This window comes from Podarcis raffonei, chromosome 9 (assembly GCF_027172205.1).
Source record: "Podarcis raffonei isolate rPodRaf1 chromosome 9, rPodRaf1.pri, whole genome shotgun sequence".
In the NCBI taxonomy this organism is placed as follows: Eukaryota; Metazoa; Chordata; class Lepidosauria; order Squamata; family Lacertidae; genus Podarcis; species Podarcis raffonei.
The window spans coordinates 25,645,413-25,660,200 of record NC_070610.1 but is presented as its reverse complement, the minus strand read 5'-3'; the positions used below and the strand labels follow the sequence as shown (position 1 = coordinate 25,660,200).

General features: G+C 39.5%; 1 protein-coding gene across 2 annotated transcripts in view; it reads left to right on the top strand.

Annotated features, from left to right (window-relative positions):
* Positions 1–9,480, top strand: part of UBE2K (ubiquitin conjugating enzyme E2 K) — a 33,146-nt gene extending 23,666 nt beyond the window's left edge. For both annotated transcript variants that reach the window (XM_053403795.1, XM_053403794.1), the window contains 5 exons: positions 2,872–2,930; positions 3,838–3,920; positions 5,437–5,536; positions 6,938–7,066; positions 7,406–9,480. In XM_053403795.1, coding sequence (XP_053259770.1) covers positions 5,447–5,536; positions 6,938–7,066; positions 7,406–7,480 — 294 coding nt within the window. In that variant the 5' untranslated portion in view covers positions 2,872–2,930; positions 3,838–3,920; positions 5,437–5,446 and the 3' untranslated portion in view covers positions 7,481–9,480. The remainder of the gene's footprint in view (positions 1–2,871; positions 2,931–3,837; positions 3,921–5,436; positions 5,537–6,937; positions 7,067–7,405) is intronic.
* The last annotated feature ends 5,308 nt before the right edge of the window (positions 9,481–14,788 follow it).

Below are 14,788 nucleotides of genomic sequence, written 5' to 3'. Positions count from 1 at the left end.
AAATTAAATGGTTTAAAAATAACTTTAAAAATAATTATAAAAAGAAAAAAGCCAGCAAGGAATCGGGGGGAAAATGTGATTTATGGACTTTAAGAATTCCAGGCAGACAATATGGATTAGTGGTCAGGGGGAAATTAAACCGGGGACGGGGGGGGGAGAACTAGAATCCAAAGGCTTGTCAACTATTTTTTGAATTGGCTTTTTTTCATTTACTATACTTTTTATTTCTTGTTTCTTATTTCTTTATTGTGTGAGGTGTCTTTATCACTAAAAAAAAGGGGAAATTGTGGAATGGAAAGGGGGTGGGCCCTGGGGAGAGAACTCTTGTCTTTTATTAAGGAAACAAATTAAGTTTTAATTAGAACTGAGAACTTGTGGAGCCAACAATATGATAGGGGAATATGGTAGGGGTGGGGGAAGGAGGGAGTCCCGGAAAGAGGGTGTTTGAAAAGAAGGCTTTGAATGTATTCTATTCTTTTTCTTTCTGTATCTCTGAAAATCTTAATAAATATTATTTAAAAAAAAAAAATGAAGTTGGCTTGTTTTTGAAACTGAGCTTAGTTAATGTTAAGCCATGATCTTTGGTTTGGACAAAATGGGAATGTGTGGTGTGGCTTACTAAATAAAAGAGCAGAATCTTCCGACGTCATCCTTCTGGCCATATGGGAGGGAGAACATGCAAGCTCAGTTCACTGTGGTTCATGCATGTCACAATAAACCATAGTTTATCATGAAATCCAAATGTGGCTGCCATCTCTCCCAGAAGAACAGTCCTTACATTACAAATCCCAGGACCCTCGAGTTATGTTGAAAAGTGCTTATTCCAATAAGTCACAGAGTGAGAGACCTTTTGTATACTGTGTGTTGAAACTGAAATTCTCCACTCCCAAGCTACTTTAGAGAGGTTTCTGGGAATCTTAAACTGCTAACTCAAAATCTTTGATTTCCAAACTGCATGTATTAATAAGTTTTTATCTCTCTTCATTCTTGCCTTCTAGTATAGTTATAGGACACCATCCAGTCCTCTAGTCTCATTTTACACCACAAATGCAGCTCCTTCAGTCTAGAGTTTGTTCTGCCTTTTCAGTTTGAATCTGCCCTACTTAAACATAGGAATCCAAAATTGGGCACAGTGTTCTTGTCATGGGTACATCATTTCTTCCACTTGAACTACTGTGCTTACTACCTTTTAAGCAAATGTGTGTTTGCTGCCTTTGCAGTTACATTACTTTCCTGCATGGTCCTCTTGCCACTGACAAAGATTTCTCGATCTTTCTTAATGTCTGATGAGTTCTCATTCAAGAGCAAAAATGTTTGTTAACAGCTCCCAAATGCATGACCTTACGCTTCTTAACTTTCCATTCATTTTGCATAACTTGTGCAGTTAAGAATTGGGTGTCATCAAATAATTTTATCAGTGTTCCTACTTCCCTCCCTAGAGCTGCTAGTGAAATCACTGAGCAGAAGGCACCCCAAGACTCATCTTAAGGAGGGGACGGAGTTTCCTTCAACTTAAAAGTTTGCCTTTTGCCTTAACAATTTGCCTTTGCCTGTCTTAGTCGATATTGGTGTATGTTTTTTCATTCCATGTTACAAAATAGCCACACTAGACACTTTAGTTAATATTCATAACAACTGGAATGGCTGGCAAAATTCCCCCAAGGTGAGCTTATTAATATCCCTGGCATTTTCATAATCTGAGTTGGAGGAGAATTCTTTGCTTCTCTCTCTGTCTGGGCATCCCAGAGGCCTTGCCACCGTCCCTAACTGCTGTTAGCAACTATATGCTGGTAGGCTAGAGAGGATAGTCTCTTCCCTTCCCCTTCCCCTTCCTCCCTCCCTCCTCCTTTTCTCTTTCTGGAATGTGAAAAAGTGACACATATGCCTGGAGCCCATAGGAATTGCAACTTTCCTAAGGGTGATTACAGTTTGCATCCCCCTTTCTCTGTGCATTGCTGCTGCTGCTTCAACCAACTCTGCGTGCCAGAGAAGGGGAGATATTGTGCCAGGAGAGAAGGTGGCAGTGAGGGCTTCTGGGGACAAGGAGTGCAGCCAGGTACAGGTGGAGGGGTTTGTATTTTTGAACCTCAGATTCTCAGGAAAAAAATATCCGCCCCCTACCTTTCTTTCCCAGAAGAACTTAAATTCTTTCCAGGTTAATCCAAAGCAGATTTGAGAGACCATGTCCATCTCTAGTATCTTCTCTTTCCAAAAGGCCCGTTATTTTGAATAAGAAAATGTGTATGGGACTCATCGGTTGTTTGCGTTTTGCTATGTTGCTGTTTAGGCGTATGGTCTCACAAGGGCTGCTGTTTCATTGAAATGAGTGAGGCATGCCATGTGTCGATGGCTCGATCAACAAGAAAATAGGGGAACTGACAGGATTTATTACCTTCTCTAAAGCTGTATCTGATTGTTCTTCACAAAGAATAAAGAGGAAAATTCCCCACCCCAGGAGTTTAAAAAGCATGTTATTGTTATATATTGTTTTTAATGTGAAGTTCTATCATGTCATTGTTATTGATTGTTTGTAAGCTGCTTTGGGGTTCGTTGAATGAAAAGCAGCATGGTTAATAAAGCAAATCAATTAAATAAAAAATAGTGAGATGGCAAGGACAGGGAAATACAAGGTGAGTTGGAATAAATGTGGAAGAGTTTTGGTACAATTGCTGTTGAAAAAGACCTGTTGCACATAGGAATGTAAAAGCTACAGGTCTTTTTATTAGGATTGCTTCTGTCTGAAAGTAAATGAGCTGTTAACTTATTTTGCTAAGACAAAAAGTTAAAATGCCATTATTTGATTCCCTTATTCAGTCTTTTGGTAAAATACTGCTGGCAAAGTGTATAATATTTGTGTGTTGGCTTTTGCAGGAGGAAGATATCAACTAGAAATAAAAATTCCAGAAACGTATCCATTTAATCCCCCAAAGGTACAGTGAGCATAAATTCTCGTGAATAATTCTCTAGAATGTTTCTGTGTAGTACGTGTTTTGTTATGCAGTGCTGTTACCCCCCAGATCTTTCTGGATCGACACAGAAACAACAGTCATTCACCCCTCATCATTTTATGTCAATAGTCCCTGGTCACAAAATATTACACAGCTGGCAAAGCAATGATGGAACTTTTTAAAACAAAACTGCCTTCAACATAACCTTGTTGTGAACAGCTTTGTTCAACCAATGTGAAGGCAGTAACTGTTAGATCTAGGTTGAATTGTATATATATTTATTAATATATATGTTTTAGTATAATAGAAATATTACGCATACTTTTTAAGCTTCAGGGTGTCACAAGACTCTTTGGTTTTGCTACAGCAGACTAACACAGTTACCCGTCTGAAAATTGCTTTAAGGATGCATCTTCATTCCTTGTGTTTATCTACTCACTTGGTAGCCATAGATAACCAGGAATTCCACGCAGGCAGGTAACAAAGGGATGGATTTCTCTGTCATCTGTTTACTTTTATATATGGTCATTTTATAAACTATTCTGCTAAGAGGTATCACATCAGATTGCTGTGGGGGCTCACCCAAGAAAATGTTCTCCATGCCAGAAGAAACACTGCATTTCAATAAGTACAAAACTATCATATTTTGGTGTTTTTTTATCTCAGAAATCTTGATCATCAATATTATGGAGAAATATTTTTTCATGTGGCGAAGCATCCAGTCATGTGAGCCCCTACCTGCATTCTGCTGTGGTGGAGCTCAGGTTTACCTTTATCATCATATATTGCCATTTGTGAAAACAGTTGAAGGTTTGCCCATTAAAATATGTAGAGGTTGTCTTGAATACTTAGCAGCTAATTGAATAGAATTTTTTGTTTTATGTTATAGGTGCGGTTTATCACAAAAATATGGCATCCTAATATTAGCTCAGTCACTGGGGCTATTTGCTTGGATATCCTAAAAGATCAATGGTAATGTTGTGCATTAAGTTCTTGAAGATCCTCCAGATAATTGGACAATCATCTGTTTACAAATGTAGTAAAACTGAATTATTGTTTGTTGAGTGAAGTTCTTGACAATGGATTATTGATTTAATGAGTATGCCACTGTTCATCTGAAGATCAGAGGGCAGTTGGATGGATGGAACACAATGGATGGAAAAATCATTTTCATTCTCTACTTATATTTTTCATAGGAATTAGAAATATAATCTGCATTAACTATTTCCTAATTTATATTGCTTTACTTTAAACTTAGTAATACTATACTATGGTTTGACAGTTTAGAATGCCCCCCTACATCTTTTTTACGGCACCTCTTGGTTTTTGTTAACCATAGTTTGCTGTGACATCTGCATTGACACACTATGGCTTGCATCCAAACCATGGTTTCTGGTCTGTAATAGTTTGATGATTTGAACGGCGAACTATGGTTAGCAAAAAGGAGGAAGTGAATGAGGGAAGCATGAAAGGGGTGCAAATGTGTGACTGCTCCCCTTCATTACACCACTGAGCTGTTTTTACTTACGAATTTAGAAAACTGGATGACTTTTCCAATTAGGAGTGCTCTGTACAGCAGTGTTAGCCATAGGTGATCACTGAGTTTTTACTGCTTTTTAGACTTTCCTGTTTCTTACTAAGAACAGTAATTGGAGGCTAGATTCCCCCATGTGATCTTCAGCTCTGTTCTGGAGGGTCCCCCAACTCTCTGGAGTCAACACTCAGGGCACAGTGGGGACCGCAGGGAGGAATTGGTAAAAATTGCCTCCTCTCTTCTGTTAGTTGAGACATTCTTGTTGATGTTGTTTAGTCGTGTCCAGCTGTTCGTGACCCCGTGGACCAGAGCACACCAGGCACTCCTGTCTTCCACTGCCTCCTGCAGTTTGGTCAAACTCATTCTGGTAGCTTTGAGAACCCTGTCCAACCATCTCGTCCTCTGTCGTCTCCTTCTCCTTGTGCCCTCCATCTTTCCCAACATCAGGGTCTTTTCCAGGGAGTCTTTGTCTCATGAGGTGGCCAAAGTATTGGAGCCTCAGCTTCAGGATCTGTCCTTCCAGTGAGCACTCAGGGCTGATTTCCTTAAGAATGGATTGGTTTGATCTTCTTGCAGTCCATGGGACTCTCAAGAGTCTCCTCCAGCACCATAATTCAAAAGCATCAATTCTTCGGCAATCAGCCTTCTTTATGGTCCAGTTCTCACTTCCATACATCACTACTGGGAAAACCATAGCTTTAAGGGTCTCCAAAGTGCTTTTACAGCATTAGTGGACAGATAGAATAGCTGTAGATTTAGGATTTGCTCTCCTTGAGGCATTAGACCTGTGCCTGAAATATATCACTTATTCTCCTCTGGTTGAGTGGTACAATTAATGCATGGCAGGGAAAGATGATTTTAAATAACAGAGTTGAAATTATCCTAAAGGCATTGCAATCGGATTTTTGTGTGTGGATAATAATGTTAATTTTATTATTTCTAATTTATTCTTAGGGCTGCAGCAATGACTCTTAGGACAGTGTTGTTATCACTGCAGGCACTCTTGGCAGCTGCGGAACCTGATGACCCCCAGGATGCAGTAGTGGCAAATCAGGTATGATGCTTAGGAAAACTCTAGTTCTCTCTATTCATAATGCTTTTCTCTCTTCAGAAGTACACTGAAAGCTCCCAGATTTTGAGTTTTAATTAAATCTGTAGGACACAGGCTAGTGAAATACTTATTTGCTCTCTGAGAACTCAGAAAATGCAGAATTGGTGCAGTTCCTAAAATAGGACCTATTATAGCATAAACCTTTGTGAATTTATTATTATTATTATTATTATTATTATTATTATTATTATTATTATTACTTAGGAGTATGTGCAGTGTCACAACTCTCAGCAAAACAAACATTTTGCCCACCTTGATAAATAAAAAGAAAATACTCTGTGTATGTCTGGTTTTATATTTTAAATTACCAAAGCCAGACTAAACGTCTTTCCTTCTGCAGTGTTGGATGGCAGGTTGAGAGGAGTTCCCTAACAGGACAGACTTTGCTCGTGTGCTCAAGACTTCGATTCCATAAAACATATTTTGTTGCACTGTGCAAAATATGAGCAAGCCAGGGCTGAACTGATATTACCCTTGCTGGTACCTTTCCCAGGAAAATCAGAGGCTCACTGTGTCAGGTTTCTATTGGAAGACCGGACAAATGCTAGAACATTAGCAGTGGCCAAGTTTTTATCGGTGGTTGCAAGAACCAATGATCCCTATATTCTGAACAAAATGCTTGTTTAACCTGGAGGTAGGCTGTTATGAATTGTGTATTGCTTTGTAACGATTTGTTGGGTCTCTGGACCGTAATAAAGGTTGATGATGATGATGATTTTAAATCAACTGATAATTGTTTTTGCTCACTTCTGGCATTGGGCCAGTTACCGGCTCTCAGCCTGGCTACAAAAGGGGACATGGTGCTTGTATCATAGACATCAATTTTTGGTTCCTTCAACCAGAGTGAGGCCAGCTGGTTGTTATAGCTCTTCAATAGATGTATGCAAAAGTTTTCATGTTGTTCATAGAGTTACTGAATCAAATTTATAAAATCAAAGCACACACATGGACACACACTAACTACCGTATATAAAAGTGGCAGGAATATTGTCTTGTTTAAAAGGTCTCTGTATGAAGAGGAAAGAAGCCTGTCATTGTTGCACCATTGGCAATCATCTGCATTGCTTTTAATTCTAACCAATTCTGCTTTGAATAAGAGTTTCTGTCAGCAATAAATGTATTGTAGAAAGGCAGTTGCACTGTGTTCTCGCCTACCTGTGGTTCTTTGGAGTCTTAAGGTATATTTAATCATCAATTGCAGTTATTCAGTGACAAAACATCTCAGACCATTAGGCATGTATATCCCAGATTGGATGCCAAAGTAAGCCAGACAGTGCAGTCTGAATGCAAAAATTCTTGAATTTGGACAGTTGTATCACTTAATTTTTTTCCTTTTTGCTATAGTACAAACAAAATCCAGAAATGTTTAAACAGACAGCTCGACTTTGGGCACACGTGTATGCTGGAGCACCAGTTTCTAGTCCAGAATACACCAAAAAGATAGAAAACCTTTGTGCTATGGGCTTTGATAGGGTGAGTATTGGTGACTCTTACAAAAGTGATAAACCACAGCATGTCTATCCTTCTCTACGCAGCAACATAACTTTGGATACAAGGCATACTCTTTGCTTACTTGGGTAGAAGCTTCTCTTAGATTATCTGTGTATTATGCCTTGATTAACAGCTTTTTCACTACTTCCGAAGCTCAAGGAAATCCGTTTAACGCCTGATTTTCTGTTAAGTAACTGACTTTAATTTAGCCATGGTCAAACTGACGAGTAAAGTTTCCTTCAGGCTCCTGCTGCAATCGGTTTTATATAAAGAACAGGTGCACACACTGACTTGAGTCCTTTTTTCTTTTTGTCTTTGCAGAATGCAGTAATAGTGGCCTTGTCATCAAAATCATGGGATGTAGAGACAGCAACAGAACTACTTCTGAGTAACTGAGCCATGTGCAGAGAACTGCTTCTGTAGCCCAGCTTGCCCTTTCTTGAGGAGCCTCACCATCTCTTATTTTTAGGTTTCTATATAGATTCTCTTTCAAAACTGGCATTCTTGCCTGATGCTATCTAGGCATTATTGGAGACTGAAAAAAAGAAAAAAAACCCTGCTCTGTAAATAAAGCTAATTAAACGTCTGTGTAAATTTAAAAAAAGGGGGAAATACTTTAATTTTTTCTTACTAAATATTGTAAATTCCTTGAGCTTGGCTAAAACAATGGGGGACAACATGCCTACTTTAGTCTTAGCAGTGTGACTCAAGACTAGAAGGAATTTGCATCAGGATTTTGACTTTTAAGAATTTATTCAGAACACATCTGATTGTGTCCATAATCATCAGTCATTGATGTCACTCATCCCAGCTACCTTACCTATGTTTTTTTAACATGGATCCTACGTGCCTGTGGACCTTATATTTGCATGCTTGTACTTTACATAGACACTTTTAAAGAAAAAAAAAGTAGGGTAAACTGAACAGAGCACTGTTTGAAGTACTTGAGTATTCATTCTTGTAACTTTTTCCTAAGACTTTCCAAATGTGCTCATAGATCAAAATGACAGCCTACTCGGAAATGTTTTCACCTCTTAAGGAGTAGCAATCCTCCATTTCTTCTTTACCTCCCCTTTCCCCTCCCAACTGCACATGCAACTAAAATAACACACTAGAACCTCCAGAATTTGTGGGTATGTGCCATTTAAAGTAGCCTAGTTTCCCACTTCCAAGTGGTCTATTTTGAATAACCAGTAAAAGTGTTTCAACCATTGTAATTTCTACACAATTGTATAAAAGGTTTGGTATATCTGGACATAGCACAAGCAAGTGGAGCTGCTCTTTTGTTTCTTATGCAGAAATCAAACCTCTTTCAATAAATTCTGGATAGAATGAATTTGCCGAGAAGAATTGGTTCTCTGTTAACACTGAGAATGCCACCTCTTTTCTCTAGTATTTGCTGTGATGCAATCAGTTTGGAGGCAAAAGCTTCCTAGTTTTTACTTTGAACATTGTTTTAGGTAGGGGTTGCTTGTAAACCTCTAAAAGTCCCTCTTGTGCACATTTCCCCTAGTTGACACTTGAAAGTCTTGGATTGTTTTTTTTTTTTTACTGTAAATATATTGAATGCGAGTAGAAGTACCTGCTAAAACAAATGTACATACAGTCATACTTTCTATTCATTCAGAGAGATCTAAAATCTCCAAATCATTAGTTTTTATACCTTTGTTGCAAGTTGTAATATCATTGCAGAACTGCATCAGGAATTGCTTTTGAGCAAAATGCAGAGATGCCGGGTCAACGTAGAATTCTGCAAGGTTATTTTCCCATTCCTGCCCCCAACTCTTCTGTATTGTAGATAGGAAAGTTTAAATCGGTCCATTTTTTAATTGAAGAAGCTGCATCACCACTTTTGCTAATCAGCCATGTTGCATAACTGTTAAGCATCTAATGTGAAGTAGAGAAATGGAAGAGATGAGAACCTAACTAATGCAGAATTATTTTCTGCAGTACATATGTCTTAAGCTGCCTATAGATTCAAGTTACTAGGACACAGAAAAATAAATTGTAGTTTGTATCTGTGCAATGCAGAACACTGTTGATCTCTTCACATCCTATTTATGCATTCAGTGATTGTATGGTTTTTCTTGCAGTCCTGTAAATCACTTTCAGATGCCAAAGGAAATGTGATTTTTGTTTTTTCCTTGATATATATTTATTTTTTTTAACAAGTTGCTGCTGCTCAACAAAGTTTTTGTTAAATAGTAGCCAGGGCCAGCAGAACCCTGGCAATCTGCCATTTGTGTTTGTAATATTTTTTTTTTAATGGTCTATATTTTGACGAGTTCATCTACAGCTTTGTTTTACCCTGGTGGTAATTGTGTAAAAATGGCTGATAGATTACATTTTCCCTTGTTCTTTGCAAATTATTAAAGGAAAGATCGTGGAAGTGGTTAGATGGAATGAAATGTCTTCTGCTTTTCCATCTAGATCATATTAATCATTCTAAGCAAGCTTTCTGTGATTGTGTTAAATGAGTAGAAAAAGTTTGAACACAGGAGAAAAAGCTTACGCTAAACATAATAGCTAGGACTCTTCCCCTTGGCTACATGAAACTCTTGGTATTGGTGGAAGGATTCATATAGGTGCTAGGTTTTCCCTTCATGGTTTTAGTGTAATGACAGTCTTTTTGTCACTGCACCCAAGAGAGGAAGTTTTCTCAAGAATTGAGCAAGAATCCTTAACTTACGTTGATGCCAGCTGGGACTCAGTTTCTAAAGGTATGTGTGCACAGCTTGGTAGGCCATTGAGCTGAGTAAATGCAAACTGCTACCCAGCTCAATCTTAATTTGCTGGTCTTTAATTATTCAGTGTATCATTTTTCACTTCTCATTACTCTAAAAATAATAGTCAGGCAACCTTGCAGTTATTGTGAGCTGTGGCAGTTATGGTGGAAGAATTGCTGCACAGTTCACCTACGCCACACAATGGATGCTGATCATGCAATAATCTGTTTCTGGGAACTTTTAAGCAACCCGTAGATTTTTAACAAATCCAGAGGGTTGGAACTGGTTTATCTCTGTTGAGTACTGAGATTATAACCATTGACTGCTCTTCCTATGGAGGCAAGAGGGAAGAGATGCCCTTCCCATTGCCAGGGGTCTCAACAAATCATTGTAAGTGCCAAAAACACTCCACACAACTAATTGGGTTTTTAAAAACCCAAGTCCATGCTTTCGTTCCTGTACTGAGCTGCCATTAAAAAGTGACAAAGTACAAAACAATTTGTACTCCTGGTGACATGGCTGTAAAAAAAGGCGGTTAAGCAGCATTTTACCTCAAGCATTGATTTTGGAACATTTTGACCAGTCAGGTACTTCTATAAATGTAATTAAATGATATTTTATGATATCTTTGGAGAGGAATATCCGAGGTCCAAGCCTCAGCAATCTGTCTAAAAGGAGCAACTCTGGTTGAAAGCAACTTTGTCTTCAAATAAACCAAATGGTTGCAAAGTGAGTAAACTATGCAAACTCAAACTTGTTCAATAGAAGAGTTAGACATTGTGGAATGTGCACCTTGCCTTCCCTGTCGTTTGCTTTCTTTTATTTTACAACTTAATGATGGCAATGACACTGGGCTTTTATTTTTTAAACGTTTTGGTGGCTTTTGCAGTCATTGTTCGGACCGTGCTCCCGTCACAGACATTTTGATAGGCTCATAAATGGTTACCACTGTCAGGTTTTGAGTTTTATTGGGTAACCAAATGCACGATGGCTGTCGATTGCCATAATCCACCCGAGTTTTTCTGAGTGGGTTTTTCTGGGAAGCTTAGCACAGTTAACTGCAAAAATCATGGTCGGAGAAAGTCTCAATCAAAGACTTTCCTAAACAAGGCTTAGTTGCATGAATATAAGCATAGGAAAAACATTCATTACAGTTGCAGAAGTAGCAGCCATCGTGATTAGAGCTGCAGTATTCACTCTGCTTTGAAATGCAAGCACAGCTACATCCTTGTTAGACTAATGCTTCCAAAGTGATTTGGGGTTTTTCAATACATAACCCAACCTTCAGGTTTTTGGGTTTTTTAAGTGCCATACTTAACCAGCCTACTCTTCTACTTGGAGCTATTAAATGCCCCTACCTGCTTATTTTTTTGTTTTACTGTAATAAACTCGTGACTCCATTCCCTAAAGGATGAAAGCTTGCAAGCTGTGTATTGTATGACAGTGCTGCTTTCTGGTTAGTCCCTCTGCGATGGGAAGAATCTACTAGTTTGAAATAACCATTCAGAATCATGCCAACAAAACCCAACAGTACTATAGGAGCCCATTAATAAAATTTGCATTGTGGTGCTTTACATTGATTTTTAGAGAGGGCCTCCCCTTTCAGAAAAGCGGTACTGTCAAAGATCCTTGCTGAGCTGTTGCTGTTTTCCATTTCAATTTATGTTGTGGGGGTGGGAGGTTTTTTTGGTTTGGTTTTTCTTCCCAACCAAGATGACAAAGGCTATTTGTAGGAAGCTTTCAACTGGACATTTCATTGTGAGTGAGCGGGCTGCAATGCAACGTTGGTGTTTGCGTCTCTTGAGAATAAAAGCCACGCAACACTTTTGTATGCCATTTTTCTAAAAAAAATAATAAATACACTTTAAAAATGTTGATTTCCACTGCAAATGCTTAACAATAAATGCATGTTTCCCTGAAAATGCTTTCCATTTTACTTTGTGGTAATAAATCTCTCCAGAACAGGAGATGATGCACCACTATTTAAGTGTGATATAATGGTCTCATTACGTTACAAGAGTGATGACCCATAGACCAGCAAGTTGGATTTTATGGAGCAGACAAAGGTATGTGTGCAAATCAACCAGTTGTGTTTATGCTTTGTTAAAATCTTTTTTAAATGAACGGGTGGCTGAGGCGTTGCTACTTGAGTGCTCCTTGCAGCATTAGTAAACTCCTTTGTTCTCACTACTTGTTGCCTTTGTGGCCAAAAACCTTGGAATTTTCTTACTGGGAATCTGCTCAGGGGAAGGCATATTGGATCTTGTGAGATTACTTCTCCTACCAGCCTAACTTGCATTTTTCTGCTGCAGAGGAGGCATTCTTCTCACCAGTCCAAACAGCTAAGAGCAGGAACTTCCTCTCAAAAAAAGATACGGAACCTTCCATATTGTGGCCAGTATGCTGAGCCTTGGGTAACACACACAAAACCATTTCCTAATCCACAATAATCCTTAATATCCTGGCAGCCCTAAACTACCCCTTTTCCATGTGCCTATTGCTGAGGCAGATGTGCCGAAACACTTGGGGGTGGGGGACAGAATATTCTCCTTAATCTTTAGGTTTATGTTAAAGTTGCTGTTGTAAATAAAAGGGGCATGCTGGATCCTTTGGGGCACTGAGGAACAATACTAGGTTGGCTTCTTGGGAGCAACTGAATCACAACTGATTGAACATTCTGATAGTTTTGCCAAGAGGCAGCATCGGCTGAGGCAAAAAAGTTAAGTCTAGGATGCACAGAACTCTATGGTTGCTCACATGGCTGCCTGCAGGTATCTTTTTCAAATATATCTCTCGCTCTTCCAGCCCAGGGTAGCAAAAAGCCCCATCACGTACTGATGAGCTGTGCCTTCCTTGAGTTATTTGGCACAAAGTTCAAAATGCAACAGCAGCACACGCATACAGCCACCTTATCTCTAGGTCTTCCCCCAAGGAAACAGCCTGAAACTTTGGAAGGAGAAATGGACGGTTTTCTCTCACATCTCACTCATCTGTGAGTACAATAGCAGCAGCAGAAGAATGGAAGCACCAACAGCTATGCCGTGTGGAAAATCAATGTAACTTTCGCTGTAGGAGAGGAGACCAAGCATAAAGCACCATCTCTTCAACTACAATGGGTCTGGGTTAGAGGATCACGCTCCAAGCTTATAGATCCTCCTTGCAGACACAGCTGTGTCCCCGGCACGTTTTCAGAATGAACTTTCCGAAAGGAATAATGCTCATAGTCAAGTCCTGGTAGAATACTCAGTACAGTGGTACCTCGGGTTAAGAACTTAATTCGTTCTGGAGGTCTGTTCTTAACCTGAAACTGTTCTTAACCTGAAGCACCGCTTTAGCTAATGGGGCCTCCCACTGCTGCTGTGCTGCCGGAGCACGATTTCTGTTCTCATCATCCTGAAGCAAAGTTCTTAACCCGAGGTACTATTTCTGGGTTAGCGGAGTCTGTAACCTGAAGCGTCTGTACCCTGAGGTACCACTGTACATGTGAAAAGGTTCCAGAGGTCTTGGTGAACCACTAGCTTAACGTGAGTCAACAGAGTGATGCAACAACAAAAAAAGCTAATGCTATTCTAGGCTGCATCAACAGAAGTTGATAAGGGAAGTGATGGTCTTGCTCTTTTCTACCCTGGTCAGATCCCACCTGGAGTCCTGAGTCCAACCCCTGCAATGCATGACTGAACTAAAGCATCCATGACAGTTGGCCATCCACACAAAACCCTCAAGCTGTTTTTCAAGGCAGACTCCAGACCCTTGCTGGAAGTGTCCTTAGGTCTCTCCTGTACATAGGGAAATCGCCATGGAGCACACCTGGCGGTGGTTCATGACATCTGGAAGAAAGTAAAATTGGTTAATCAAATGGTGGTAGACTTAGATCTACACACACTGGACTGGTAGCATCCTGACAGATTAAGAAACACTATAGTATATTTAGGTAGCTCTGAAGTTCTTTCCTCTGCATCTGCACTGGGGTATTAAGATAGCTCAGATCAGGTTTGCCAAACCTGCTGCCCTCCAATGTTTTGGACTATAACTCCCATAATTCCTAACCATTGGCTAGCAGGGGTTGATGGGAGTTACACCCTAAAACTTCTGGAGGGCGTGGGATTACAGAAGGCAGGTTTGGATTGATCACCCATGCTAAGCTCTTAAAATTTAATATAGAACACTAATATTTCAGTGACCTCTAGCATCTCCTAGATGCAATCCATCATTTTAAAAAGCCCACCTGATGATGGTACAAACCCCTTCAAGTACAGTGGTACCTCGGGTTAAGTACTTAATTCGTTCCGGAGGTCTGTTCTTAACCTGAAACTGTTCTTAACCTGAAGCATCACTTTAGCTAATGGGGCCTCCTGCTACTGCCACGCCACTGGAGCACAATTTCTGTTCTCATCCTGAAGCAAAGTTCTTAACCCGAGGTACTATTTCTCGGTTAGCGGAGTCTGTAACCTGAAGCGTATGTGACCCAAGGTACCACTGTACAGTACATGTCTTGCAAGAACACATTCACTAATGACTATCTTCATAGCCTCTGTCCCAAATTAAACACTGGCGTAGAGATACTTATATTAAAAGGTGACAAAATGCAAAATTCAGAGTTTCAAGAAATTGTATTCTAAGACCTTACAGTACAGGCCGATTTTGACTGAGCAGATCAAAAACCAACAATTCCCCTCAAACAGACTTGGGAAATCTTGGCTACATACCTTAGTAAATGTATTTTGCATTATACCATCTGCAGCCTCTCTTGTCTCCTTGATATTTTAGGTTTCTTAGAGGTGTTGTGTGCAATACTGGAATGCTCTTTGCTTTCTGAACACTCCAGAATACACAAGACATCTTGCTGTGAAAACTATGACCAGAGGTTCTGTTCACAATGCAAAATCTTTCTATTTCTTATGGAGTGATGCTTGATTAGCTTTGTTGCCTATTTTGTTCTTTTAATCTATGAAATCCAGGGCATAAGTATTTTACACTA